General features: G+C 50.6%; 1 protein-coding gene across 1 annotated transcript in view; it reads right to left on the bottom strand.

Moving 5' to 3' along the window:
• LOC146206359 (uncharacterized) overlaps window positions 1-24,839 on the bottom strand; it is a 36,098-nt gene extending 11,259 nt beyond the window's left edge. The window contains exons 1-6 of the mRNA XM_084608924.1: window positions 22,970-24,839; window positions 22,130-22,349; window positions 19,779-21,147; window positions 17,870-17,924; window positions 6,395-8,215; window positions 4,392-6,334 (exon numbers count right to left, since the gene is read on the bottom strand). Coding sequence (XP_084465050.1) covers window positions 4,392-6,334; window positions 6,395-8,215; window positions 17,870-17,924; window positions 19,779-21,147; window positions 22,130-22,349; window positions 22,970-24,839 — 7,278 coding nt within the window. The remainder of the gene's footprint in view (window positions 1-4,391; window positions 6,335-6,394; window positions 8,216-17,869; window positions 17,925-19,778; window positions 21,148-22,129; window positions 22,350-22,969) is intronic.
• Window positions 24,840-25,153: the final 314 nt, after the last annotated feature.

Here is a 25,153-nt window from a genome sequence, read left to right as displayed (position 1 = left end):
GCATTGTGAAATCAGGGAGTAGACGAGCCGTACGTGAAAGTGCTGGAATATATATATAGTGGCTGCACAGCAACCATACTTCTGCATAAAGAAAGTAACAAAATTCCCATAAGGAAAGGTGTTATAGGCAAGGAGACACAATCTCCCCAGTACTATTCACAGCTTGCTTAGAGGAAGTATTCAGAGACTTGGAATGGGAGCACTTAGGGATAAGGGTAGATGGAGAATACCTCAGTAATCTGCGATTTGCTGATGACATTGCCTTGCTAAGCAACTCGCGGGATGAACTGCAAATGATTGATGACCTAGACAGGAAAAGTAGAAAGATAGGCTTGAAAATCAATATGCAGAAGACTAAGGTAATGTTCAACAGCCTCGGGAAAGAAAAGTAGTTTACATTAGGTTGCGAAGTACTGGAAGTAGTAGGCGATTATGTCTACTTAGGACAGGTAGTAACCGCAGATCCGGACCATGAAAAGGAAATAACAAGAAGAATAAGATTGGGATGGAGCGCATTTGGCAAGCCCTCGCAGATTATGACTAGCAGCTTACCGGTATCCCTCAAGAGGAAAGTATACAACAGTTTCATCTTACCTGTACTCACCTATGGGGCTGAAACGTGGAGGCTAATCAAGAAAGTTCTACTTAAGTTGAGGACAACTCAGAGGGCTATGGAAAGAAAAATGGTAAGGGTAACATTAACAGATAGGAAGCGTGCAGAGTGGGTCAGAGAAATAACTCAAGTTACCGACATTCTAGCGGAAATTAAGAAGAAATGGGCATGGGCGGGACATGTAGTGCGAAGAGAGGATAACCGATGGTCGCTTAGGGTAACAAACTGGATTCCAAGGGAAGGAAACCGTAGCAGGGGGTGGCAGAAAGTTAGGTGGGCGGATGAGGTTAAGAAGTTCGCGGGGGTCAAGTGGATGACTAGCACAGAACCGGGTTAAGTGGAGAAATATGGGAGAGGCCTTCACCCTGTAGTGGGTATAGTCAGGCTGATGATGATGATGATAATGATGATGATCGGCGCAGCTCGTCTAGCAAGAACTTTACTATTCGAATAAGCCCACTGTGATGTGGAAATGAGGTCTTCCATAAGAAGCCTATAAAAATGTACCATTCCTGACGCTAATGTCCTTATTTGCACTGTGGTAAAAGGTAGGGAAAAAATGTCACATGAAAGAGCTGAAAAATTTATTCGACAAAACATATGTTGCTAATTACTGTTATTCAGATGTTACACTTAGTTAACTGTGTACAGTACAGCATTTGCTCAGACCACCGGTTCGAAGGAGCCTCGCGGTGCAGCCGTGCTATAAGCGGTGCGAATGAGCAAAAAAAAAAAAAACTAATAATAATAAATTTAAAAAAACTCCCAACAGAAGCAGATAACCACGTTGTCGTGTTATGTTTGTGAGGGTGCCTCTTGAGAACGGATAAGAGTGGAGCAAAGGCGCGCCAAATCGAGGATCCCAGTACCGGTATAGTTAATTCAGGTCTCACTAGCGCCTCTTGATAACTACAAAGTGTAACGCTTGCTCATGACCCTCAACAATATGGTAGATTTCTCCTCGTTCTTTATTGAAATAGATCCTTACCAACTCGGTCTAGTCCTACATTGTACATTTGGGCCGACTAGATCTCATCGTAAAAAAGCTGCGCGACATTTATCTTGTTGATAAAGTGAACAGCAAATGCTCTATAAGATTCCGCCGTGGTGGGTAAGTGGTTAGGGCGCTCGACTGTTGAACCCAAGGATGCAGGATCGAATCCCGGCCGCGGCAGCCGCTTTTTGATGGAGGCGAAAAGCTATAGGCGCCCGTCTTCTGTGTGATCTCAGTGCGCGTTAAAAAATGGTAAACCAGCTCAAAACACGCGACGAACGGCAGAAAACGATAGGCAACGCTGTTTTCAAACTTTTGGCCCGTGTTTTGCGCTAGTTTATGTACCAACTTGCCCGAGCTTCCGCCTTGACTCAGTTAATAAACGCCAGGTTATGGAAATTTCCGGAGCCTTCTACTACGGCGTCTCTCATAGCCTAAGTCGCTTTGGGACGTTAAACCCCATAAACCAAACCAAAATGATCTATAAGGTCCTAGGTCTGACGGCATACCGCTAGAAGTAGGGCTAAAGGAAGGCGTTGCTTCTACCACAACAATCAAAAACAATCAGCCTCATGTAGTACGTCATCGAAAAGTAGGAAGAAAGCAGACTGAACGGGCCAACATAATTGGCACCGTGTCCACCGAATTCTACTCAGCCCTTTTTGTGAGCGAGCTACCGCCAGGATGAGTTCCGCCGGCCCAGTTTACGCAACACTTTTTTAGCATCGAGTACAGCTAAAAAACGCCAAAATTTTTCTCTCCCACCGATGCTTTAGTACGTTCCTCTCACTTTTGCATTAAAACTTATTCCAAACCTGCAAAGAGCTGAACATTCGCGAGATGCAAGTGCGCAACTAGTATTCGATGGCCGTGACAACGCTATCAAATATTTGCCAATGCTGTCCAAAGACCTATTCCGAAGGGGTGGCGGCTCAGCTATACGGGCTTAACGTGGTCGGCTCTCGAAGCTGCCTGAGTGGCCAAGATGCCAGAATAGCTATGACGCGTGCTTTAATTTCTGTCATCGCCTTTCATTGCGGATGCCAGTGTGAGCGCGGGAACGCGAAGGCGCGCTGAAAAGGTCTGCTCGAGCGCGAACCGAACAAAAAGAGGTTCCTGCATAGAGAACATTACGGCCTGTACATCGAAGCCAGAGTCTGCTTGGGGCTGGCTTTGGCCTCATTTCTAGTGTTCTGCTTTGTTTCGAGTTTAGCAAAAGGGAACCTAGCTTTGAATTTTATTTGGTTGTGCATGCGCAGCCGTGCTGTAAACGCCGCGAAATAAAACGTATGAGAGTTTAATAGAGGCCTCATCTCTGCGTTGCAACAGCCTCAAGGGTAAGTGAGCCCCTTCGAAACCACCGCTGCCAGTAATAAATTAGTAATTACTTATTGACATCCACCCAAGCCCAGCCATACGGCTACAAAGAAACGTTGTACAGTTTTCTCAACAACGTCTTAGTTAAGGAAAACGTCGTCCTGGTCCGGGGATCGAAACCAAGCCCGCCGCCTTTGGGGCATTCTCTCTACGAACTGAGCAGATCAGGACGGTCACCATATCAAATGACAGGGCGAGAGCGAACTGATCAATAACTCAAGTGGGAAGGGTGTGGAGTGAATTGGTGGATGTCAGTAATTACTCCCTTATTACAAATCTACTCAACCCTGAGGTATTCCCCTAAATATTCGATCACCACTGCCAGTAAAAAAAAAAACTGGCTACGCCCCCCCCCCCCCCCCCCACCCAAGTTTTGCCTTTTGATATTGTAAAATAGTGCGAACATCCTTTCTTCTCGACTTCAACTGGAATGTCATTAATTCGCGTGTTTTCTCTGACACTTTCTGCACGCTTCCTATCTCTTAACGTCACACCCACCATTTTTCTTTCCATCTGCGTTGTCCTTTAGTAGAACCCTTTTCGTTAGCCTCCACGTTTCAGCCCCATAGGTGAATACAGGTAAATCCTCTTGGGTGATACCGGTAAATTGTTAGTCATTCTGGGAGTGCTTCCCAAATGCGCTCCATCCCAATCTTATTCTGCTAGTCATTTCCATTTCATGGCCGGCATCAGCGGTTGCTACCTGTCCTAATATTTAGATAGCATAGCATATCTGAAGTAAATCTTATTGCTAGGCTAGTTGGTTCATGATTGTTCGGGGTGAAAGTTAGCACAAAACAGACTAACACAAGACAGCAAGACAGGACAAGCGCGTTGTCCTATCTACCTATCTTGTGTTAGCCTGTTTTGTGCTAACCTTTCCCCCGTACATAGTATATCTGATAGGATTTTACTGGCGGGTCTGGGAGCTTCCTTGGGCCCAAGAGCTTTCTTGGAAGCACACGTACGATAGCATGCCTTGAACGTTTTGCGCTCCTAAAAACACAGGTTGTGCCAGCAAATCAAAGATCGGATTCGTTAGCCATTTTGTTTGCTGATGAAACACTGCAATAACGAGACTCCAAATTAGGGACTGCGAATGCGGCAGCCTTTTTTCGGGAAATTTTTTTTTCATGTGCACAGGTGCATTACGTCTTAAAATCTAATGCAAGCATCATTGGAAATTAAAACGCTACATCTACAGGAGATTTTCGATAAACTCTTATTCTATGCTAGGTTCCGTGTAACTATAGGCACGCTTCTGAGCGCTTAGTTCTCTATCGCTATTCGAATTTCTTTTTATCCTGACTCCTTAATGCGACGACCGTGGGATGTGCTTGTAGTGCTTTAAGAAAAGCCGGCGCTAGTGGCCGCCTCTTCTCATGCGTGCAAACAAATGCCACTGACCTTTCCGCTGAGGCTGATCTTGACAGGCACTCCCTCCTGGACCCTGATCAGTTGCCTCTGCGGACTTCCGCGCCTCTTCGGCGACTGGTCCCGACGGCCGCGCAGCCGTGGACTTCCCCGGCGCACCCTGGAGGAGTCGTTGTCTTCGTCTGCCCTGTGCGATTTGGAGCGCCGTCCACGACGGCGCGACGTGTCGTCCTCGTTAGCATCCTCGCGATGCCCTCGGCGGCTCCCCTTGCGTCGTGCCGTCCTCTCGTCCTGATCTCGACCTTTGCGCTGCGCAGACCGTGACTCGTCCGCTCTCCGCCTGGACCGGGTGCCCGCCGGCCGCGAGCTGCGCCGCTCCTCCGGTTCGTAGTCTTCATCGGCGCACTTTTTGCGCCTGCTTTTCCGGCTTTCGTCGTCCGTAGCCTTGGACTTCCGCCCGGGTGAGCTGTCCGGAAGCATGTGAGGGAGCAGTTTCCGGGGTCTCTTCGGTACGTTCCGAGGCATCCCTCGTACTTCTGTGCCGCGGCCAGTTTCTTCGAAGGCGAAGCTGCGCAAGGCGCCTTCAGACATAGCGTCGGATATTTTGGACTTGACGGAAGATTTGCGCTCAGCGACGAATCCTTCTGCTAGGCGAGATTCGACATCGATTAACTGACGAATTTTCTCTTCAGCGTTCAGCACGCTAATACGCGACTCCTCATTGGCCACCATGTCGGAGTTCCTGAAGTTTGAGAGCTCGTTCGCAAGTCTCATCTCTAAGTCGATTAAATTGCGGAGCTTGCCTTCCGCCTCCAGCATGTTGCCCATGCACCGATCCTCGCCGACGCCACCCAGCTCGATTGCGCGCCTTGCTAAAATAACATCCTGAGAGACCTTGATGACGCTGTCGATGAGCTGGCGTAGCTCCTCTTCTTTCTCGCGGACTCGTTCGTCGCGGTCCCTGCTCCTCGACCGGCCGCGAGGACGCTCGGTCCGCTCGGCGGCCACAGTGCAGGCACCCCCGCGGGGAGAGTAGATGCTCTGACAGATCCACTGCCAGAAGGACGGCCCTGGTGGGATTTCGTCATCGGCGGCCACGCGACGGTCGCCCAGCTCCGGAACCTGCTGCGCCGAAGGCTCCCCGTCGTCGTCAAGGGCGTCATCATCTTCCTCCTCGATGGTGGGAGGGCTTGGCAAGCGCAGCGTGGCCGGAGAGCGTGCCCGCTGAGCTTCCTTGGAGCGCTTTTTCTTAGGTGGCGTTGTCGGCGGGGGTGGCTCTTCCTCCTCGGTCTCGGGTTTGGATCGCGTCGCCGCCTCAGTCTTCTCCGCCATGGACAGTGGCTTGTTGGTGCCTTGAGGGATGATCTCAATGTCGATGGCTGTCTTCAGCTTTACAACAGTTGTCTGATCGTCAGCCACCTGCTCGAAAGTGGCCACAATTGGTTTTCGCCCTGGATCGATGCTCTCCATCGAAAAAGCAGGCTTGGACGCCAACTCCATTGCGTGAGGCTCTGCTGACCCGCAACGAATGAGCTCGGAGTGCGTAGTGTGCTTGATCACCTGAACACCAGATTCTCCGGATACTTCAATGTTTTCTTGGTGGCGAACCAGGTCATTGCCAATTTCTTCGACAGCTCCCAAAGTCGGTCCTGGGCCAGTCCTTTGCATGGCCGTCTGTGTCATTGGCTGATGAATCGCGGGCTGCGCCACGGCCTGCGCCATTGGTTGCACAATAGGCTGCGCCATCGGTTGCGGCATCGGTTGTGGCATCGGCTGCATTGGTGGCATTGTTTGCATCGGAGGAATTGGCTGAATCGGAGGCATGGGTTGCATTTGCGGTGGCATCTGGGTTGTCATCTGTCGATAGTCAGCACGGAACTCTGTTTGTGGACCGTAGTCCATCTGGACGGCGTACTGGTCCATATACTCTGGAGAATATTCTCGACGGTCGTAATAATCCCTCCGGTCGTTGTAATCTCTTCGATCCGAGAAATCTCGTCTGTCACTATCGTGATCATACCTGTCTCGATCGCGACGATCATCAGTATCACGACTGTCCCTCCTCTGCCCTCTCTCTGGTGACCGCTTGAGCGTAGCCTTGGTGATGGTGCCATCAACTTCCACTGTTCCTGAAGCTTCAGACTCCTGTCCAAACAGCTCATCTGCAATCTGAACCTCTAGGTCACACAACCTGCGCAGCTTTTCTTTGAGTTCTTTTGAGGTTAGCTCTCGACCCTTTTTTCCTTTGTATTTTCCTTTGAGCATGTCATTGGCAATACGAAATTCAAGCTCATGCAACTTCAGGAGGTTATCATCACACGCTTGAGAATCTCCTGTCTCAAGCTCTATCATGCTCACTCTTTGCACTTTAGTTTGCTTTGTCTCAGCTTTTTCTTCCATTTCCTTCTTTTCTTTCTCTGGTAACTCTTTTTCAGCCTTGGCTTTTTCCTTTCCATCTTCCTTGTCTTTATCCTTATCTTTGTCCTTGTCTTTACCTTTTCCTCGGTCTTTATCTGTGTCGCTCTCGCGGTCTTTGTCACGTCCCCTGTCCTTGTCACGGTCTCTGTCGCGGCCTCTATCGCGACCTCTATCCCGATCTCTGCCTCTATCTCTATCCCGGTCTCTATCACGATCTCTGTCTCGATCTCTATCGCGGTCTCCATCTCGGTCTCCATCTCGGTCTCTGTCTCGATCCCTGTCGTAGTCTCTGTCTCGATCTTGACCATGATCCCTGTCGTAGTCCCTGTCTCGACCACGGTCCCTATCGTAGTCTCGGTCACGACCACGAGACCGATCCCGGCCCCTGTCACGACTCCAGTCCCTGTCGCGTCCGCGGTCTCTGTCCACGTCTCCATCCGCATCATCCATGTCTTGTTCGTCCATCTGATCAATTGAAGATCTTCCCATGGTACGACGTCCTCGTTTGGCCAAGCGCATCGCCAGCTCTGACTCCATTCGGTTAAGCTTTCTGATGTCTTGTATGGCACCCTGCTCCCATTGGTCTAGAGTCTTTAGTCTTTCGGCAGTTTCCTTCTTGATTTCGGCATTGATCTGGTCCAAGGTTTCTTTTGCAAGCTTCAGTCTCGAGTCCATTACCTCCACTAACTTGTCCTTCGGGCCTACTTTGCCCGCCAGTTCAACTTCGTCCTTATTAATGTTCACGAGCTTACGTAAGGCTTCAATGCGTTCTTCGTTCTCCTTGGAGAGCGTCAGCTTGTCCCAAGCCTCGAGCTTTTTGTTGATTAGCTGCTGCAGCTCTTCTTTGGACTTCTTGGCGAGCACGTCCCGCTCGTTGTCGGCGGATGCGGCTGGAGGAGGTGGTGGTGGCGCAGGGGCCGGTGCGGGGGCCGGCGCCGCAGGCGGTGGGGGCGGCGGCGGCGGCGGGGCGGACGCATTTGCTGGGGGGGCTCCTTCGGGCGGGTGAGCTTCTGCTGGCGGCGAGCCGGGTTCACCTGGCGGCGCGTCGGGCGGTGGCGGAGGCGGCGGCAGTCCCGGCGGCGCGCCGGGCGGTGGCGGAGGTGGCGGCAGTCCCGGCGGCGGAAACGGTAGCACTGGCGCCGGTCCACCGCCCGGCGTCCGGGGAGGGGTGAGGCCCGTCGGCGGAAATCCGGGCCGCAGGGGCGAGCCTCCCGGCGGCCGGGGTGGCGTCAGTCCCGTGCGAGGGGGCGTTCCACCGGGACGAAGCGGGAACCCGGGTCGAGGTGACCCACCTGGCGGCAGGCCTGGCGGACCAGGTGGGAAGCCCGGAGGGGGCCCCCGGAATGAACCAGGCGGGAAGCCCGGAGGTGGCCCCCGGGGTGAACCACCGGGAGGAGCGGCCATGTTGCTAAACTGGGCTGGAACGGCGCGGTGTCGACCTGCGTTGGGAAAAAATGGTAAACCCTGCGAGGGTATGCCGAGGCAACTGACCTTTGATGGGCCACGGGAAGCGGTTAAGGCCACGGCAAGCGGTTAAGGAAGCGGTTGCACTAAACGGCGGCCGTTTCTTCGAATCGAATCAGCATCGCAGTTCGCGTGCGTCCGTGACCGCGAGCTGCGAGATCATACTGGTCACGCCCACCTGCGCGGGCCCCGTGCCACGGAGAACAATAGTAATGCGCTGGCGATGCCACCTTCCGATAATGCATCTCGACGTCGTCCTCCAAAACTTGCGCGAAATCCGCAAACGTTGCTGCATAGGTCATTGCGGCATTGCGCCGAAGGTGGTCCTGCTTTTCCTTTTCACAAAAGCTGTGTGAGTTTCGTGTTTGAAGCACAAGATTCTATTAACTTTCGATATTTCTTTACTCTGCAAAGCCGCCATCTTCATTATTATTTTCACGTTTTTTAGCTAACGTGGACTTAACTGTTTTCGTTTAGGCTGTGTTACAGCATTTCGCTACTGGTAAATAAATCCCTAGCCATAATGCACTGTAGCCCGAATAGGTATGTACTGACTTCTACAAGAATATCTGTTCCTTTTTGTCTGCAGGCATTTTCGCCACCCGGCAGGGAAAAAAAACTTTTCCTGCGCGACCAATGTCCGGGTTGTTGTCTCGGGTGTACTGACATCATGGTCATCGCAAGCGTACGATATTGCAAGAATAATTACCTCTCAGAGTGTTAGAAGAAAACAAAATTAATTGTGGTTTAGTTCTGGTTAAACCTGGATGGATGCGAAAGCTTCTTTTGCCTGGTAAATTATTTCCCTATCACGTCCTACCAGTGTAGGACTCTACATTATTGGGGACACTTAAGCTCATCCTTTCAGGGTATCACGCGAGAGCGTAAGCTAATAGCCATATAAAGTCCCGCTTTAACCAGGCCGAAATGGACGTGCCTCCGAGTCCTATACAGCTAACGTGAATGCAAAGGGTTCTGGCAGGCTGATTCTGATATCACCCTCCTAAATGAAAGGAGCGACTCGAGTTGGCAGCTCCTGCCCGTGGCATAGGGGTAACGTGAATTCAGATGTTATGGCAGGTTGATTCTTATGTCACCCTTCCGCTTGAAAGGAGAGGCCGGAGTTGGCGCTCTTGCAGGCACCCACCGACACTGACGCTGAAGGCTCGAGTTGGCTAGAGTAGTGAAGCTTCCGCTTCAAAACAATTTTGCCTAATGAACACTGCCTGGGCACTTTGCGCCATTTCGACTGAAATCAAAAAGCAATGCAGGCTCCGAAAGAACCTTTCACAGGACATTGTTTCTTTAGTGTCTGTCTACTTTCGTCTCTTTCTTAACGAGATAGCATTAAAGCCCCTTTCAGCTGAAAATCCGGAGGTGTCGGCGTTGCGCGCAAAAATATATAGGGCATGGCCTTGACGGTTGGTAGTTAGCCGGTGACATGACTGGGCGCTGACTGGGTTGAGCGACGTAATGAGACACCATATGACATGGCAGGAGCTGCCAACTCGGGCTGCTGCTCCTTTGAGATTGGTGGGTGCGATGGGAATGCAACTTTCCAGAGCCCTTAACTGGGCGGTCAGGAATGCTACTCCTAGAGGCCATGCGTATACATGCTCTTTGCTACTCGTTTATCGCTCTTAATCTAAGCATCTATAATATCGCACACATTTACTGGGACACTAGTCGCACGATACAATGGCTTTTTATAAAACATGTGTACTTGGACTTGTATGCACCGGGTGGAAAACCCCGACTCGCCCCCGTTAGCGCCTATGCATGAATTCGCTTCTAGCGGCAAAGTATATAGTACCGGCGCCTATCCTCAAGATTTGCACTTACTCTGCAAGCTTACGGGCTTCCGGTTAGTTTTTGATTCATCTACCATTTGCAATCGAAAACAATACTTTTTTTTTTTTATGAGGGCTAGAAAACATTCAATTTTGCGGTCAGTCCTAGGCGCGCCGGAAGCTTCTTCTTCCCAGAGTTCACCATAACTCGTCTCCCTGGGTCAGCAGCGTCTACATATGTTTTTAGACAAAAAAGCGAGTTAATCCCCTGCACGTGAGTTTATTTGACTCGCTCCACCGCTTACTCACTCGACCCGATTGCATATCCCGACAACCGGTTTTTCACTCAACAGGCGAAGTCGACCCGACTAGTAACGTTGGTCGAGTCCGAATGCACAGGGCTATTTTTGCCGGGATGCCGAGCTTTCGCTTTACATGACAAGCGGTACTTGCACACACTGACCACGCGTCCCATAAAAGCCTTCGAGGTGACTGCAGTCCCAAACTATGCTCTATTCAGTTATTATACTATCATCGGTCTTCTTCGTAACTGTTGACTAAGGCGTATGTTATCACTCATAAATATTTTCTATTAATTTTAAATAACGACACTTATAGCTCCTGTGATGTACTTTTGAGCCGAACATTCCAAGACTCTGGGCAGATCATATCCGCCAACCCAAGAACGACGACAACCAAATTGCACTGAGATTGCAAATGCTATCGATTCCATAGGCTGTTAACGCTCACCCCGATGGCGGCACAGAATCCTGAGACCGTTGAAAGAGGGCAGCGTCACCTATTGGGATGTCATGGTTCTCTGATCGGCGCATGCGCTAGACCCTCACCGGTAAGCACAGAGCTCAGCTAAGCCGTGTGGTTTGTAACAGTTTGTACGAGTGACAGGCATCCGCGGCAGAAGCGCAAACACGGACAGTGGGTCGCAGTGCAACAACTGGACAGCGGATCTCTGGGACCTGCTCGGCGCACAGAGGAAGCTCTGGCGTGTTCGACTCCACTCGACTTGTTTCAGGGAGCTTATACGCAGCCCCGACTTCGGTGGGCCGCTGTTTGTTCGACCGCGTGTGTTGGCGCCCTTATGCGGTCGTTCAACCCAACGCGTCCACGCGGTCGCTTGCCGTTTGCCGTCCACTCGTTGCGCCCCTGCATTCCATGTACTTTTAACGCGCTGCCGAGGAATCTTATTACAGGAGCCGGGCGGCCAGATGAAATGCACGAGGTGCGGTAGGCTGCCCCGGCGCGCCCGCACACGGAGGCATTCCCCGCTGGCCTGGATCGGCGGACTTCCTCGAGAGGAGCTGGGTGCCCACTCGGCTGCCACTCTTCGACGGAGCCTCTCAATCGTCGACTGTCAGTCATCGGAGGCCCGACTCGATTAACTGGCCGAGGCCGGCCGCTTACCGACTTTCATTTTCCAGCGCCCGGCTGCTGATGCCCGTTCCCCACGTTTGAGGCAGATTTGCTGCGGCACGTTTGTAACGCGACGTTGCACTTGTTCTATCCGACCACTGTGCGCTATAGAGCACGAACGCAAAAAAAAAAAAAAAAAAAAAAAAAGCCCGACCCGAACAGGCGAGCCGCCTGCAGAAGGCGTCCCTGCGGCATGCGCTCCGCAGCGCTGTTCCGACGCTCGGCTGCGGGCAGCAGTTTAGGCGTTACCTGCTGGCAATGAATGACGCGGGAAATTCTGCTGATATCGTCGTCCGCTTTCTCACGAAGCAAGTAAAAGAGGCGCGCTGAACAATAAAGAGGCAGAAAGCTACCTTTCAGTGTGTCTCGACAATTAGTGATATTTAATCACTTCCGGGACGAACGCATTGGAAGGAACTTGGCTGGATTACGCGCGTTGAAACGATACGCTGTCTCCAAGTGCACAAGTTGCTTTATTTAACCTGCACAACCCTTGCAACAAATCCGCTAAATAAACAGAATTTAAATTGAATCGCTGCACGTTTCCTCCCATCCTAGATTTCTTCCCTGTCTTAAAGTGAGCGAAGATATTGTGAAAGAATGTACAGACGGCCACATACTTGTCTACAGCGCTCACAAGCCTTTCTGTGTTCGGTGTATTTGTCGTAGCCTGCTGGGCTGGATGTACCTATTTGAAAAATGAAAAATAAACCGTTGTTCATGCAAATGTGTTTGAGCGGCAAGGCGATGTTTCCAGTTCTAGAAGAGTCGCAAATAACTCAACTAATGCAAAGTTTGAGCGCTCCAGACAGATGTGTGTATACCTTCTTCTTCTTCTACCTCGATAAATGGCCTGTGTTACATCATCTAACTTTCACTTCTTCGTGGATCCCGCGAAAGGTAGACGCCCAAACCTGCATCCGCGACTTTATACACCAACGTGCGCTGGATCCATGAAGCATCGCCTGGGCAGAGCTCCGAAAATACGGACTTGTTGGGTCCTGCGCGTCAGAACAACAGGGCTTAGCACGAGAGGTGGTCTGTTTTATATACCCAGCAAACAATGACAATGGTTAGCGTCCAATCTACCACGCCACTTATGGTTGGAAACGATGACTGGTTCGCAAACAACAAAACTAGCTCGCGATGTGCAGTTTTTCGGTGCGTCTCTGGTTATACAGAACAACCTCGCAAGCCTGCGACGAGAGAATGAAGCTTTATTGTGGCGTTTGAGTGCAGTATTGCGGATTGAGGCGTGATCTCGGCTGCCGCAACAACAATTTTCGTGCTCTTGTAACGCGAATCCTTATCGCAATGCTCCTATCCCAGCCCTGTTGAGAACATCTCGAATGGATTGTGCAGGAGAGAGCACTGTATCAGGGCAGATATTTGAGCTGGTCGTGCGTTGCGTAGTGTTGGGGAGGTAAGAACAAATTAAAAAAAAGAAAAGGGCAGAATATTCGTAACGGGGAAATGATTCGAAAGGCTGTCGGTGTACATTGTGGGCTGACAAACTTGTCGTTTTATTTTTAAACCCTGTCCCACCCAGTGACAATGCTATCTTCTTCTTCTGCAGGAAGAGCGAGTTTTCTTTTTCTTCTCTTTTCCCCTGCGTTGGCACATTCCGGCGCCAATGCGGTGAACTGCCGTTGCTCATTTCGCAGAACCGAGCCGCCGTCCGATGCGCCGTGGACGCGGGCACGTGCGCCAGCAAACCGGGTTGAGGCGACGCGCTGCACAGTATGCGGCACTTTAGGGAGGGAGCGTTATCCCGCGCGCTTTCGGTGCAAGAGCCGCGCCTGTGAAACCGAATGAGAAGTGGACGTGAAGCAATGATTTAACCATACGCTGACGGATGAGCGTAACTTAGCTGGGGTTAGCAGCTGTGGTAAGCCAAGGAGCGCTCTGACAGCACATGGCCACACATACGAGGGCAGAGCATGCAGGTCCTGATTATAAAAGTACGAGACCAAACTTGCACCTGAAATTAGAGTTCCAAGCTACGTTCATGTCCAAATAAGCCTTTGTGAAGCCTGTATCGCAGTCAAGAGCGCTTCACCATGCATTATATGTCGAAGCGCTTCCTGTAGGTGACTTAGTAAACGACAAGTCTGCAACGGTTTAGAGCCCATTGAATTCGGTAAAAAACAGTTCATCGTTGTTGTCGTCCCTTAACTTATAGCACGTACCCACGACAGGGGATTGACCAGCGTTCAGCGAGGAGAGCCAAAAGTACTGAATAAAGTGGTTGAAAGCTGATTCTTGCTGTAATATACCAATAGCTAAAGAGAGAAAGTAAATGCACGAATCAAGGCCGTAGAATTGAATGAAAATAAAAATACTTAGTCAAGTCTTTAAAGTTCTTGATACAATTAGAAAGGGAATCTGCGGGTAGCTGTTACGTATAGTTGTGTGCGTATATATATATATATTCAGAAATTTGAGGCAACGCAAAACCGTTCGCACTCAACACAGAAGCGGAACCGACAAAGTAAATCCCATCTGCGTAATGGGGATTTCTAGAGTCTATCCTTCTCTGAAGCGAAAACCTAAAGCAAGCGAGTAAGAAATGATCCATTGTTTCGATCTCTCCACAAGCTTCGCAAAGGTTTCTGGGACTGAACCCGCATCTACTAAAATAAAGATCGGATCCTGCATCACATGAGTCAGCGCTGCATCACACTGCCATCATTTACGTGCATGAACCTTCCCTGGTATGAGATGTTGGTAGTCAGCGGTAGAAAGCAAGGAATTGGTTTGGTTTGGTTTTGGGGTTTAACGTCGCAAAGAGACTCAGGCTATGAGAGGCGCCGTAGTGGAGGACTCTGGAAATTTCGACCACCTGGGGTTCTTTAACGTGCACTAAAAACGCACAGCACATGGGCGCAAAGAATCATTGCATGAAACGGTTATAGAAATATGTGTATTACTAGCGCTGAAAACGAGCCATTCCGAAAAGGATGAGATTGGGAATGCTACAGAAAGCAAGTGCAGTGAGAGCTGATTCTGCCAGAAATTTTATCACGTCGTTTAAAAAAAAAATACCGAATATTCATCGTATCCCAAACACTTCGTCCTCTTCATCTTCGGGGCACTTTGACGTCAACGTACTCTTCTTCTAATACTCTGGTCACACGGACATTTCGAAGGCCCTTGAACAGATATTCTATCGACTTAGAAACATCCATGTGCGGCTACACGGGCGGATTCACTGGACGTTGAGTCAATATCGACGGACCAGCTCGGAACTCTATCGTAAGGGTTGGTAAGGGTTCATTTAGTTGGTAATGGTTCATTTTTAACCAGCCAAAGGACGAGACACAGGAAAGAAGAGGACAGGACAAGGCTGGACTAGCAACTGAATGTTTATTGAACGAAAGAAAACAACGACGACTCGTTCCGAGAAGCACGCGCACAACCCAACCGGTGAAATGGCAGGAAATTGAGAAGAAGATGAAGAAGAAGGTTCAAAGTCAATTCAAAGTCAAGGCCTAACTAACGACTTTTCTAATAAAGCGAATTCCTTACAATAAAGGCTAACCGATGCCTTAGCCACACACTTGTCCTCAGCCTTAGCAATGTAATATGCCTCAACCGACTCTCGACAGAATTGTTTACCATTGCTGTAAGCTACACCCGTATTACTGAAATCAGGCGTACAAAGAGACGGGTCATCCTCCGATTTACCCTCCCGGGATTGCACCTGTAGTGCCAGATTAGAATTCGCCTTCCCTCCCAGAGAATTAGAGTGCTCCGTCAGGCGCACATTTAGACATCTGCCTGTCTGTCCGTAGTAGCACCGGCCACAATTGAGCGGAATGCGATAAACCACATTCTTTCTGCAGGTGGTGAACCTTTTCTTATGTGACACTGCACAACGAAAACTATCACGAGCTACATTGTCGAGCCCCTTTCTAACTGTGGCGCACAAGCCTCCTATCTTGTTTCTCGCTGTAAATACAACGTCAGCGTCGTACCTTGCCGCCAGTTTCTTGAGTCGGTGTGAAACGCCATGGAGGTCAGGTATGGCAGCCGCCTTCTTTCGCCGCGTCGCCACACCAACATCAACCTGCCCCGTTTTGCTCTTCCTCGAACGTGTTAACGGCAGGCTTTCCAACTGTTCATCTCGCTCGTCTGTCAGAACGTGTTTTACGTTCGAGGAAGAGCAAAACGGGGCAGGTTGATGTTGGTGTGGCGACGCGGCGAAAGAAGGCGGCTGCCATACCTGACCTCCATGGCGTTTCACACCGACTCAAGAAACTGGCGGCAAGGTACGACGCTGACGTTGTATTTACAGCGAGAAACAAGATAGGAGGCTTGTGCGCCACAGTTAGAAAGGGGCTCGACAATGTAGCTCGTGATAGTTTTCGTTGTGCAGTGTCACATAAGAAAAGGTTCACCACCTGCAGAAAGAATGTGGTTTATCGCATTCCGCTCAATTGTGGCCGGTGCTACTACGGACAGACAGGCAGATGTCTAAATGTGCGCCTGACGGAGCACTCTAATTCTCTGGGAGGGAAGGCGAATTCTAATCTGGCACTACAGGTGCAATCCCGGGAGGGTAAATCGGAGGATGACCCGTCTCTTTGTACGCCTGATTTCAGTAATACGGGTGTAGCTTACAGCAATGGTAAACAATTCTGTCGAGAGTCGGTTGAGGCATATTACATTGCTAAGGCTGAGGACAAGTGTGTGGCTAAGGCATCGGTTAGCCTTTATTGTAAGGAATTCGCTTTATTAGAAAAGTCGTTAGTTAGGCCTTGACTTTGAATTGACTTTGAACCTTCTTCTTCATCTTCTTCTCAATTTCCTGCCATTTCACCGGTTGGGTTGTGCGCGTGCTTCTCGGAACGAGTCGTCGTTGTTTTCTTTCGTTCAATAAACATTCAGTTGCTAGTCCAGCCTTGTCCTGTCCTCTTCTTTCCTGTGTCTCGTCCTTTGGCGGGTTAAAAATAAATCGGAACAACTAGTTGCCATAATTACGGCGCATGCGCAGTAGTTACTAGGGACGCTTACCGGAAATGCGCCGCTGACTAGTCTAATGTAGCCTTCGCTACAAAAAAAAAGAAAAAGAAAGCCGCGCGCCGGTGTATCTTTTCGTCATTCCCGTTTAAAACGCGTTCACGTTAGTGCGCTGTACCATTCAAAGTCACAAAATACGCCTAGCAAAAGCTTTACAATATCTAGCAGAGCGTTTCTTACCCTTTAGGTACAGCATCCTGAGGTGTTTTAAAGCCATATTTGCCGTTTATAACTCTTTCAGTTGACACGCCACACTGGTGTGCATTCACAGTTTAAAGTTCGAAAATACGCTCTACCTGCTTTCTGCCGCCTCGCTATGACTCGCACACCAACCGAAAAGCAGATGCTCTCCGCTGTCTCTGCTCCATCGCGTGCGTCTGTGCCTCCTTACAATACGCGTGTGCGGTAGAGATATGGGCTCCGTGGGTGCGAAAGAAACTGCGTGAAGTTAACGAGGGCAGACGGAGACTTCAAAACGCAGTGCTGATCGTACGGATGGTTGTGTGCAATCGGCGACAATGACGGCATCTGTGACGCTAATGTGTGGCCGCTGGTGCCTTCAATCAGGGTTGCCAATTCAAAAATAGAAAACCCACAACTGGAAGCCCCAAAACCCGTTAAAAAATGCCAAGTTCAATATTTTCATTAAAAATCTCATTTACACTTATTTAATTAGTTATTTGGCATCTAAACATATAGCAAATGTTTCAAACATATATTAGAAAACACCTTTTGCTCTCTTATTTTTATCTAGGAAGTTCGGGCTACGCACGTTTTCACTATAAGAAACATCCCGCCTACCCACTTATGTCTCTTTTTCTCTACTAACTGTTGGCTGCTGGCACTTTCACTCGCAAAAAAAAACAACAAAAAAAAAACAAAATGTCGTCTGCCTCATCTTGGTTTGCCGTGCACTTTGCGGGTGATTGTCCGATACCGCCAGTTCTGGGCGGGATTCTAGCACTGCTGCAAACGTACGCATTCATAACCTGTTGATCGTTTGGATTAAATTTTAGAGCAGTTCGTATGTTGCAGCGGCATTTACTCCACCTTGAAGTGCATCTCGAATAGTTAAAATCGGTTTCGTCATCTCTGTTCACATTAGGTTACTCTGTTTGAAGTTGGTAAGGTTTATAGTTGGCGGAGCATGCGTCCAAACTCTGTGTTTCACGACTGCAACGTCAGCGTGGAAAGGCAAACTCAGTCAGCTCGAAGAAGGGATTTTTGTCGAAAGAACCCCTGTACTAGTCCACTTCATTTCAGAATGCACCTGTTTTCCCATATTTGTTCCAGTCGTCGAAAATGGGGACCTTCCATGCAATTGAATGGCAGCAAATTTTTCTCAAAGTTTAAGGTCCTGCATCTTTCCTAAACTTCGGCACATACGTGTAGCAGGTCCCAGTCCGCCCGATCGCATGTCCTGCATCAGCAGGTTCAAGGACTGCATTGAAAAAATGCCGCATAAATTAAGGCGTATTTAGGCATGTTCGAATATATGCCGCCTTGAGATCTCGGTGACGTCATACGTTCACAGACTTATATAAATTAATATAATTTGAAAAACGTTGCACAAGTATAAAAAAAAATTGAACGATCACGAAAACCGCCAATAAAAACGTCAACCGGACTTAAAAACTGGCAAAAATCCCGCCTCCCACCATTAAACAACTTTGTCCGCTAAACAGAGTAGGAACCCGGTAAATTTAGCACGAAAACCACTAATTTGGCAGCAATGTCGTGTGGCCTGTTGTGATCACTATTTCAATGGCGGATGCGCTTGGATTCGGACAGACTTGCGAAAAGCGTGCGTTGCTCGAGACGATGACTCTGCCTGGCGCACTGGTTGCGCTCGGACACGTTGCGGCGGTTTTGATAACCTTGCCTTCGCCACTTGTGTTATGCCATCGTTGCAACGAACAGACAGTAATATAAAAAAATATATATAATATACATATATATATATATATATATATATATATATATATATATATATATATATATATATATATATATTTTTTTTTTTCTGGCTTCGTCATGCAGTACGCCTCATGACCCACCCGATACAACTGGTGTGCCACCATCACCATTATCATCATCATGAAGTGCGCTCGGAAAATCCGAGGGGCTTAAAAATAACACGAGCAGCAGTCGCGCTCAACGTATTTCATTCACCACCACACCCGGAACGCCGTATGACATACGGTTAATCCCCGCTCTTTCATATTAACAGTTGCGAAACTTCCCATAGGGCCCATGTATAAGAAACGGTGGTTCTAATTGGTCAAAATTCGGACATTTACGTATAGTGGCGGCGCTCGCGGTCATTAAAGCAAACTCGTGAACTGCAGTAGCAAAAACTATCAGGCGTAACAGCGGTAGGGATAATTTTAGGTAGCCTCATATCTACATGCTTACCGTGTTTATGGAAAAATCTTGCAGACCCTCATGTACAGTTGTCGGAAAGAGCAATCGAGCGAGCGTCCTTAGGTGCATTTGGCGCTGTGCTATGCCTGGAAGGGTTACCTTTGAAATATTCTTATTCAAAGCTATCGTTGTGTTGCATGCTTTCCAGCTTTCACTGAAGCAAAAGCGTAGAACCCAAAGGGGGTTTCTTCCTGTGGCGTCAAGCATCGTCAACTTTAAAAATCTTCTGAAAGTGGGAGAACTCTCGTCCTCGCCTCCACTGAAGCTTATGCCTTTATATGTGCAACAAGAGGTCCACAGCGTGGTTAAGAAGCGAAATCATTGAGTTCTATACTTTCGGCAAATAGCTGTGCGCTTTACCACGATGCAAATTTAATCACCCAACGCTCATACTACCCAGTTTCACCAATGGACCTTATCGGTCTCATCGAGCGTTTAGGTGTCAAGATGCTTCGGCATACCAAAGCTTAGCCCCAGATTGCAACCCAGCAACCAACGCAATATCTCGAGTGGCATTTTAGGATGGTTAATTTGAGAATAGACAGGAGTCTAAACTCTAACAAAGCAGCTTTATTAGCGAAGGTCAACAGATCCCCTCACTACAACTGCACTGCTTCAAGCAACGCCGCGACACTGGGCTTCCAGCACGTTGTAGTCAAGATCCCCACACGGCACACGTCTCGAGCTTGGCCATTGCGTCGTTTTGGCTACAGTTAAATGTGCTTCGGAATTCAGACGAGCTGCTCAGCGGAAGAATGACACGGCTGCGCCACTGACAGAGGTCAGCCGAGAAATGAGTGAAAAAGAGGTCGCCTGCTGAGTTGCTCCCAGAAGTGTTATAGCGGGTCGCTTGGAATAGCTCCCAGGCTACGGGTAGGGCTGCGGCGTCGATGAACACTTCAGTAGAAGGAAAGCAATGCTGGAAAAGTGATGATGGCGTATCCAGGAGCAGTTCCCGCAGTAGACAGGCACTGGCGCGCGCACTCAGCCGCGCCAGCGAAGGCTCAGCAAACGACGCTGGGATGTAAAGGCTCCGCGAACCCCGCGAGCAGTGGCCGTCCAAAGGTGAGCCCAACCAGCGGGCTGGTGGCCGCACAGCCTGGCGAAGCGCGGTCATGCGCGAGTTGGCCTCGACAAAGGCTCCGAGGCCGCTGCTCGACAGCGGCTCTTCACTGGGCGGAGTACGAACCCAGTCCGGGAAGAAGATGCGCACGTCGAGCCGTCGTAACCGCCGCAGTGCTTGGGTGCGAGTGGCCGCGTCCAGCAAGCCTGTCGAACGTAGCAGGCGCGCCTCGACGGCTGTCCGCAGACGGCCAGCGAAGTCAAGCCGCCACAGCCGATCAAAGAGTTGGCGGCCACCCCTGTACACAGCCAGAAGAGCGAGGTGCGGCTGGGCCTGCATGGCTAGCCGCAGACAGGCGTGGGCTGTGTCCAACACGAGGGGTCGACCCTGAGCCAAGTGCAGCGCCAGCAGGGATCCCACATCACCGGGCACCGCGGGCAGGAAGGGCGCAACGCGCACCAGCACCCGGAAGCCGAGGTAGTTGAGCGGCACACGCGGGGAGGACTCGTCCAGCAGGAGTAGCAGCCCCTGCACAAAAGATGGCTCGCGCAGCCAAATCTCCGTGGAGTCCGTCACGTGCACGAGGCGGTGAAGGGCCTGCGCTATGAAGTGCCTGAAGCGGAACAGCGCAGCCATGCGCTCAACATGGCCCGACGACCCGGTGGAAGGTGGTTCCGCCAACTGTGCCAGACGCCGCTCAAGAGCCGTGACCTCGGGCGCAGCATCAGTGTCCTCCAAGCCAAAGGCGGACAACACTGCTCCCGCGGCCCTCGTGTGCCACAAGACGCTCCAGTTGTGAGAAGCCGCACTAGAGTTGATGAGCAGGCGGGGTCGCTCCAGGGCTACGATGAACTTTCCCTGGTGCTCAGGGTGGTCCCACACAGAAAGCGAAGCTAATGCTGGTAGGTTCAGCAGCCGCAGTAGGTGCGCTGCGGCTTCCCACACTGCTGCTGGAGGCCTCGCTGGTGCGTTTCTGCTAAAGGGCCAACCTTCAAGAGAGACTGTGGCAAGCAGCTGCCGGAACTGAGCCCAAGCATCTGGCCTGTGCGAAGCGTTCACGCATTCTTCCAAGAGTGTTCTCAGTGGAGAATCATGCTGCTGTAGAAGGACCTCCTCGAAGTGTTTAACCACAGCTACGTCGGTGGCGATTCGCGTAGTCGGCTTGAAACATGCAGAACTGTAAAAGTCATGACAGGGCGAAAGACCTCGTAGAGGGCGTTGTAGTGCTGGAACTAGCTTACGTGTGGATAGTGTCACTGCAACAGTTTGATTTATGGTAGCCTCATTGCCTGCACGTGTACCCTTGCTTGCAAAAAGATCCACAACCGCCAGAAGACAAACTAGGGCAGCCATCAACAAAAGGAAGTAGACGACAGCTTCTGTGTGGCCGCGACGCATCTCGGGCTCGTGAACTCGTTTGACGCGTGGTTCTCTCGATCTTTGGAAGGAATGGGAAGGAATGCTCTGTGCAGGTGTTCCGTAGCTTGACTTCCAAGTCGCACGTGACATCGTGGCGGAGCTAACTGTTCCCGTTTGCTTCTCTTGTGAATCGCTCTTCTCCTGATCTTTGAGTACGCAAAGTGCAGGTGGCTCCGGGGCTTTATTTATTCTGGCGAATTCAGGTGGACGAAGCTCAGCTGGCTGCTCCGGTGCGAAAAGCGGTGGGTATGCTACTCCGGCGGTGTGCTGCTCAGGTAACTCAGCCAGCCTCGAAGCGAACGCTGCTGTTAGATCCCCCTGTCCCGTGTCATTGTTCTGTTGATGGCAGATTAGGATCTTCTCTTTCAACTGTTTGGTCTCTCGTTGTCTGTTGTCTTGTCCTGAATTTCCGCGGCGAGCTCGGAAGCTGTTCATCTTGTACCACTGCATTGGTTGATCCAGCTTCTGCTTTTCACTGGAGTCGATAATTTCACGCTCCAGCAAGTGAGGTTCGAGGGGAACGTGACGAGTGTCTTTCGAGTTCCTTGCGAAAGCTACCGCCGGCTGCTCGGATGCGATCTGAGCAGTGTTTATAAGCAAAATTGTGCTGCGTGATGGATTGCTTTTCATCGACTCGTACGTACGTGCTCGCCTATCGTAGAGCTGCTCCCAGGTGCAAGGTCCCTGTCGCTGTCGGGGAGAGGCAGAACGAGACGTCCTTGCATTTTCATAGTAGATACATGGAGGTGTGGGCATCGCAGAGTGGCTGCGCTTTCTGTAAGTCAGTGGTGAAGCATTCGACGTTGAGCTTATGGTCGTGGCTGCCCTGGTAGACGTTCTGGTAGTAGCCCTGGTAGACAGAATGTGGGTTGAAGGTTTGCTTGAAGCGGGAGCCAGAGCTGGTCTTCTTTTTGATTCTTTGTTGAAGATGTGGACACGAGCCGAAGGTTGAGTGGTGATCTTCACGGAAGAAAGGCGAGGATAGGCTGAATTGAGCCGAGACTCTTGGTACGATTCTGTACTTTCAGAAGAATCGTGACAGTTGCGCTTGTTTCTTGAGACACTAGGCTTTGCCTTGTGAGCAAATGTGAATTTAGCAGTATCGCTGCTCTCTTCGGTAGAAAGACTAAGCTCACTGTAGGTCTTGTAGGTGTTTGCCCTGAGGTTTTTTCGGCGCGAAAGCTTCATTCTCGGCTTTGTCTCTGCCGTCTGCGACGCCTTATGTTTGTACAAAGGTTGGTGATTTTCTAGTCCGGAAGCCCTTTGTGGTATAATGCCTTCCCTCTGCTTCTTCTTTTTCGGTCGTGACGTGTGAGAACGTGTCGGTTTTGCACTGCGTTCGTTGTACGACCGGATCAACGAGGAACTTCGGTGCGTAGTTGTGACCGTATGGTCTCCACGATTCGAATTCTTCTTATGTTGTGTGGATAAAAGAATTTCAAGCCCTCCGTCCTTCACCTTCCTGCTTCCAACAAAATAAAGTCCTTGTTCTTCGGAGTCGGTACTGCTTTCAATAAGCAACGAGGCTTGCGTTCCCTTCGCCTGGCCGAAACCCTGTGGCCGAGATAACCAAGACGGACATCCAGACTCTGGTGAAGGTGGAGGGGCACGTGGCATTTCATAGAAGTCTTCGCAGTGAACATCGACCGCGAAATCTCTCATCGTGACGCGCTCCTTTTTGGGTGTCTCGAAGATGGCCTGGTCCAGAAGGGTGGCCTCGCCAATCCTTTCAAGTTTTTCGCAGCCCTCTTCAACCATTGCCTTGCTTGAGGGTGGCTCTTTGAGAATGCATTGCAGCTTCACCAGCTCAGCCTTCAGCTCTGCTTCGATTTTCAGCAGTGTGTTCAAGTCGGCCTGCCCTGCATCAACTGTTTGAGCTGCCTCATCTCGCTGCTGAATCGCAACGGCCGCTGCTTCACGCTCCTGGCATGCTTGAATCCGCGCAGCATCTTCCTTGGTCAAAAACTCTTCTTCCGGGAGCATCTTACGGAGCTCGGGATTCTTTGCCATCTTTTCTCTGAGCGTCCTTTCTAGCCTGATTAGTCGCTGGAGACGTACCTCGCGATTGCGCTTCCGTTCGAGACGTGCCTTTGTCATTTTTTTCTGTGTCTCTGGTATTTCGTGTGCCTCTTCAAAAGACTCTGACGAGGAACTCTCCGAAGACTCTGAAGGTACGTTCATGGCGCAAGAGTTCATGATCCAGCTGAAGAATGAAGGTTGTTCTTGACCCGAATTTCCGGGCTTAGAATGGCACGTCGTTTGAAAACAGGGACTCAGTGTCCTGCAACATGAGGTTCCTTTTTCAGAACCGGCTTTCTTCTCGGGGCGATGTCGGTGAGCCTTTTTGGGTGGGAATTTGTCGCCCTTATGCTTGTCAGACACGGCGGTGCCGTATTGCACGAGTTCAACCTCACTTGTGGCTTCAGCGACGACGCCAGGAGTTTCGACTCGCAGGTGAGTAGAGCTTGCCACTGTGTTTTCTGCCACACTATCAGACTCTTCGTCATCTTTCATTGCTATTAGGACTTGTTCTGTAATCTTAATCTCAACCTCCTTTTTTCTATCGCCTTGGGAGGCGATCACAGTGCCGTCTTCCATTTCTCCAGAAATTTTCAGCGCTACATTTGGCGTCAGCTGCATCCGCCTTTCACTCTTTGGTGCTGCCATGCTCGGCTTCTGCGAAATGACTTGGCTTTTGCCTTGTGCAGCTCTACCGTCGCCCTGAGCAGCGTGTTGTTGAGCAGGCGCCCTGCTCACAGCGGCCGATCCCGTCGAGATAATCGTGCGGTTGTCAGCTTGCATTTGGCTTGAGGGGCCAGGGATGCATTCGAATTTTATCTGCTCTTCCGTGCGTACAACGCCAGCATCCGGGTAAATGTTCTGCGGTGGCGCGCTAGTTGGCTGTGGCAAATGCTGCTGGTTCGCCCACGTTTGAGGCTGCTCCATCTGGGATAGCGGCACCGCTGAAGTAGGCTGCATCATCGGGGCTGCGGGCTGGTAGCCCTCCATTGGAGAGCACATGGCTGCCATGGGAGGCCCGTTCTGGTAGAAATTCCCCGGAGGCATTTGAGCCGGCTGCATATAGAACGGTGCTGCCGTTTGGTACATGCCCATAGCAGGTGGTGGAAAAGGCTCCGGCTGTCTTCTTGCCATGGGAGCAGTTGCCGCACGCCTGCGCCTATTTGCCTTTGGTGGTGGTCGGATCTTGTACACTCGTCGGCGGTTGCGAATGGCTTGCTCCTTGGACGCATTGTAATCGCTGTCTTCGTCTTCACCTTCCACTTCCTCCTCCTCCTCCTCATCGCTTTCCTCATCAACGTTGTCATCGTCGTCGTCTTCATCGGTAAGCCCGAAGCATCGGTCTCTGATGAAGCGCCGCTTTTCCTTGTAGCTTGCCTCGCTGGAGTTGTGCTCCGTGATCTCTTCGACATACACTTTTTCTCTCGACATCGGGGCTGTCTGAGCAGATGCGGTACTTTTCTTTTCGGGCGCAGTTTTTTGCGGCTGAGGCGCAGGTGGCGGATCTGGTGCTGTCGGGATCGTTACTGTTGTTGGCGGAAAAGATGCCGTCTGCTGTGTCTGCACCACCGGTGCCTCATCACGCGGAGGCAAACGGTAATGTGCGTCTCCTGACGTGTCCTGCGGGTCCGAAAATGGGGGCCCGAACGCAAACCGGTAACGTGGGTGTGGCGCCTGCCTCGGCCTGGTGGTAGACAATGGCACCGAAGTGTGTGGCGCCGACGAAGCAGAGGTGTATGCAAAAG

This window comes from Amblyomma maculatum, chromosome 1 (assembly GCF_055883805.1).
Source record: "Amblyomma maculatum isolate TAMU_Amacu chromosome 1, ASM5588380v1, whole genome shotgun sequence".
NCBI classification, from domain to species: Eukaryota; Metazoa; Arthropoda; class Arachnida; order Ixodida; family Ixodidae; genus Amblyomma; species Amblyomma maculatum.
The sequence above is the reverse complement of the archived record's forward strand: the minus strand, read 5'-3'. Positions and strand labels throughout refer to the sequence as shown.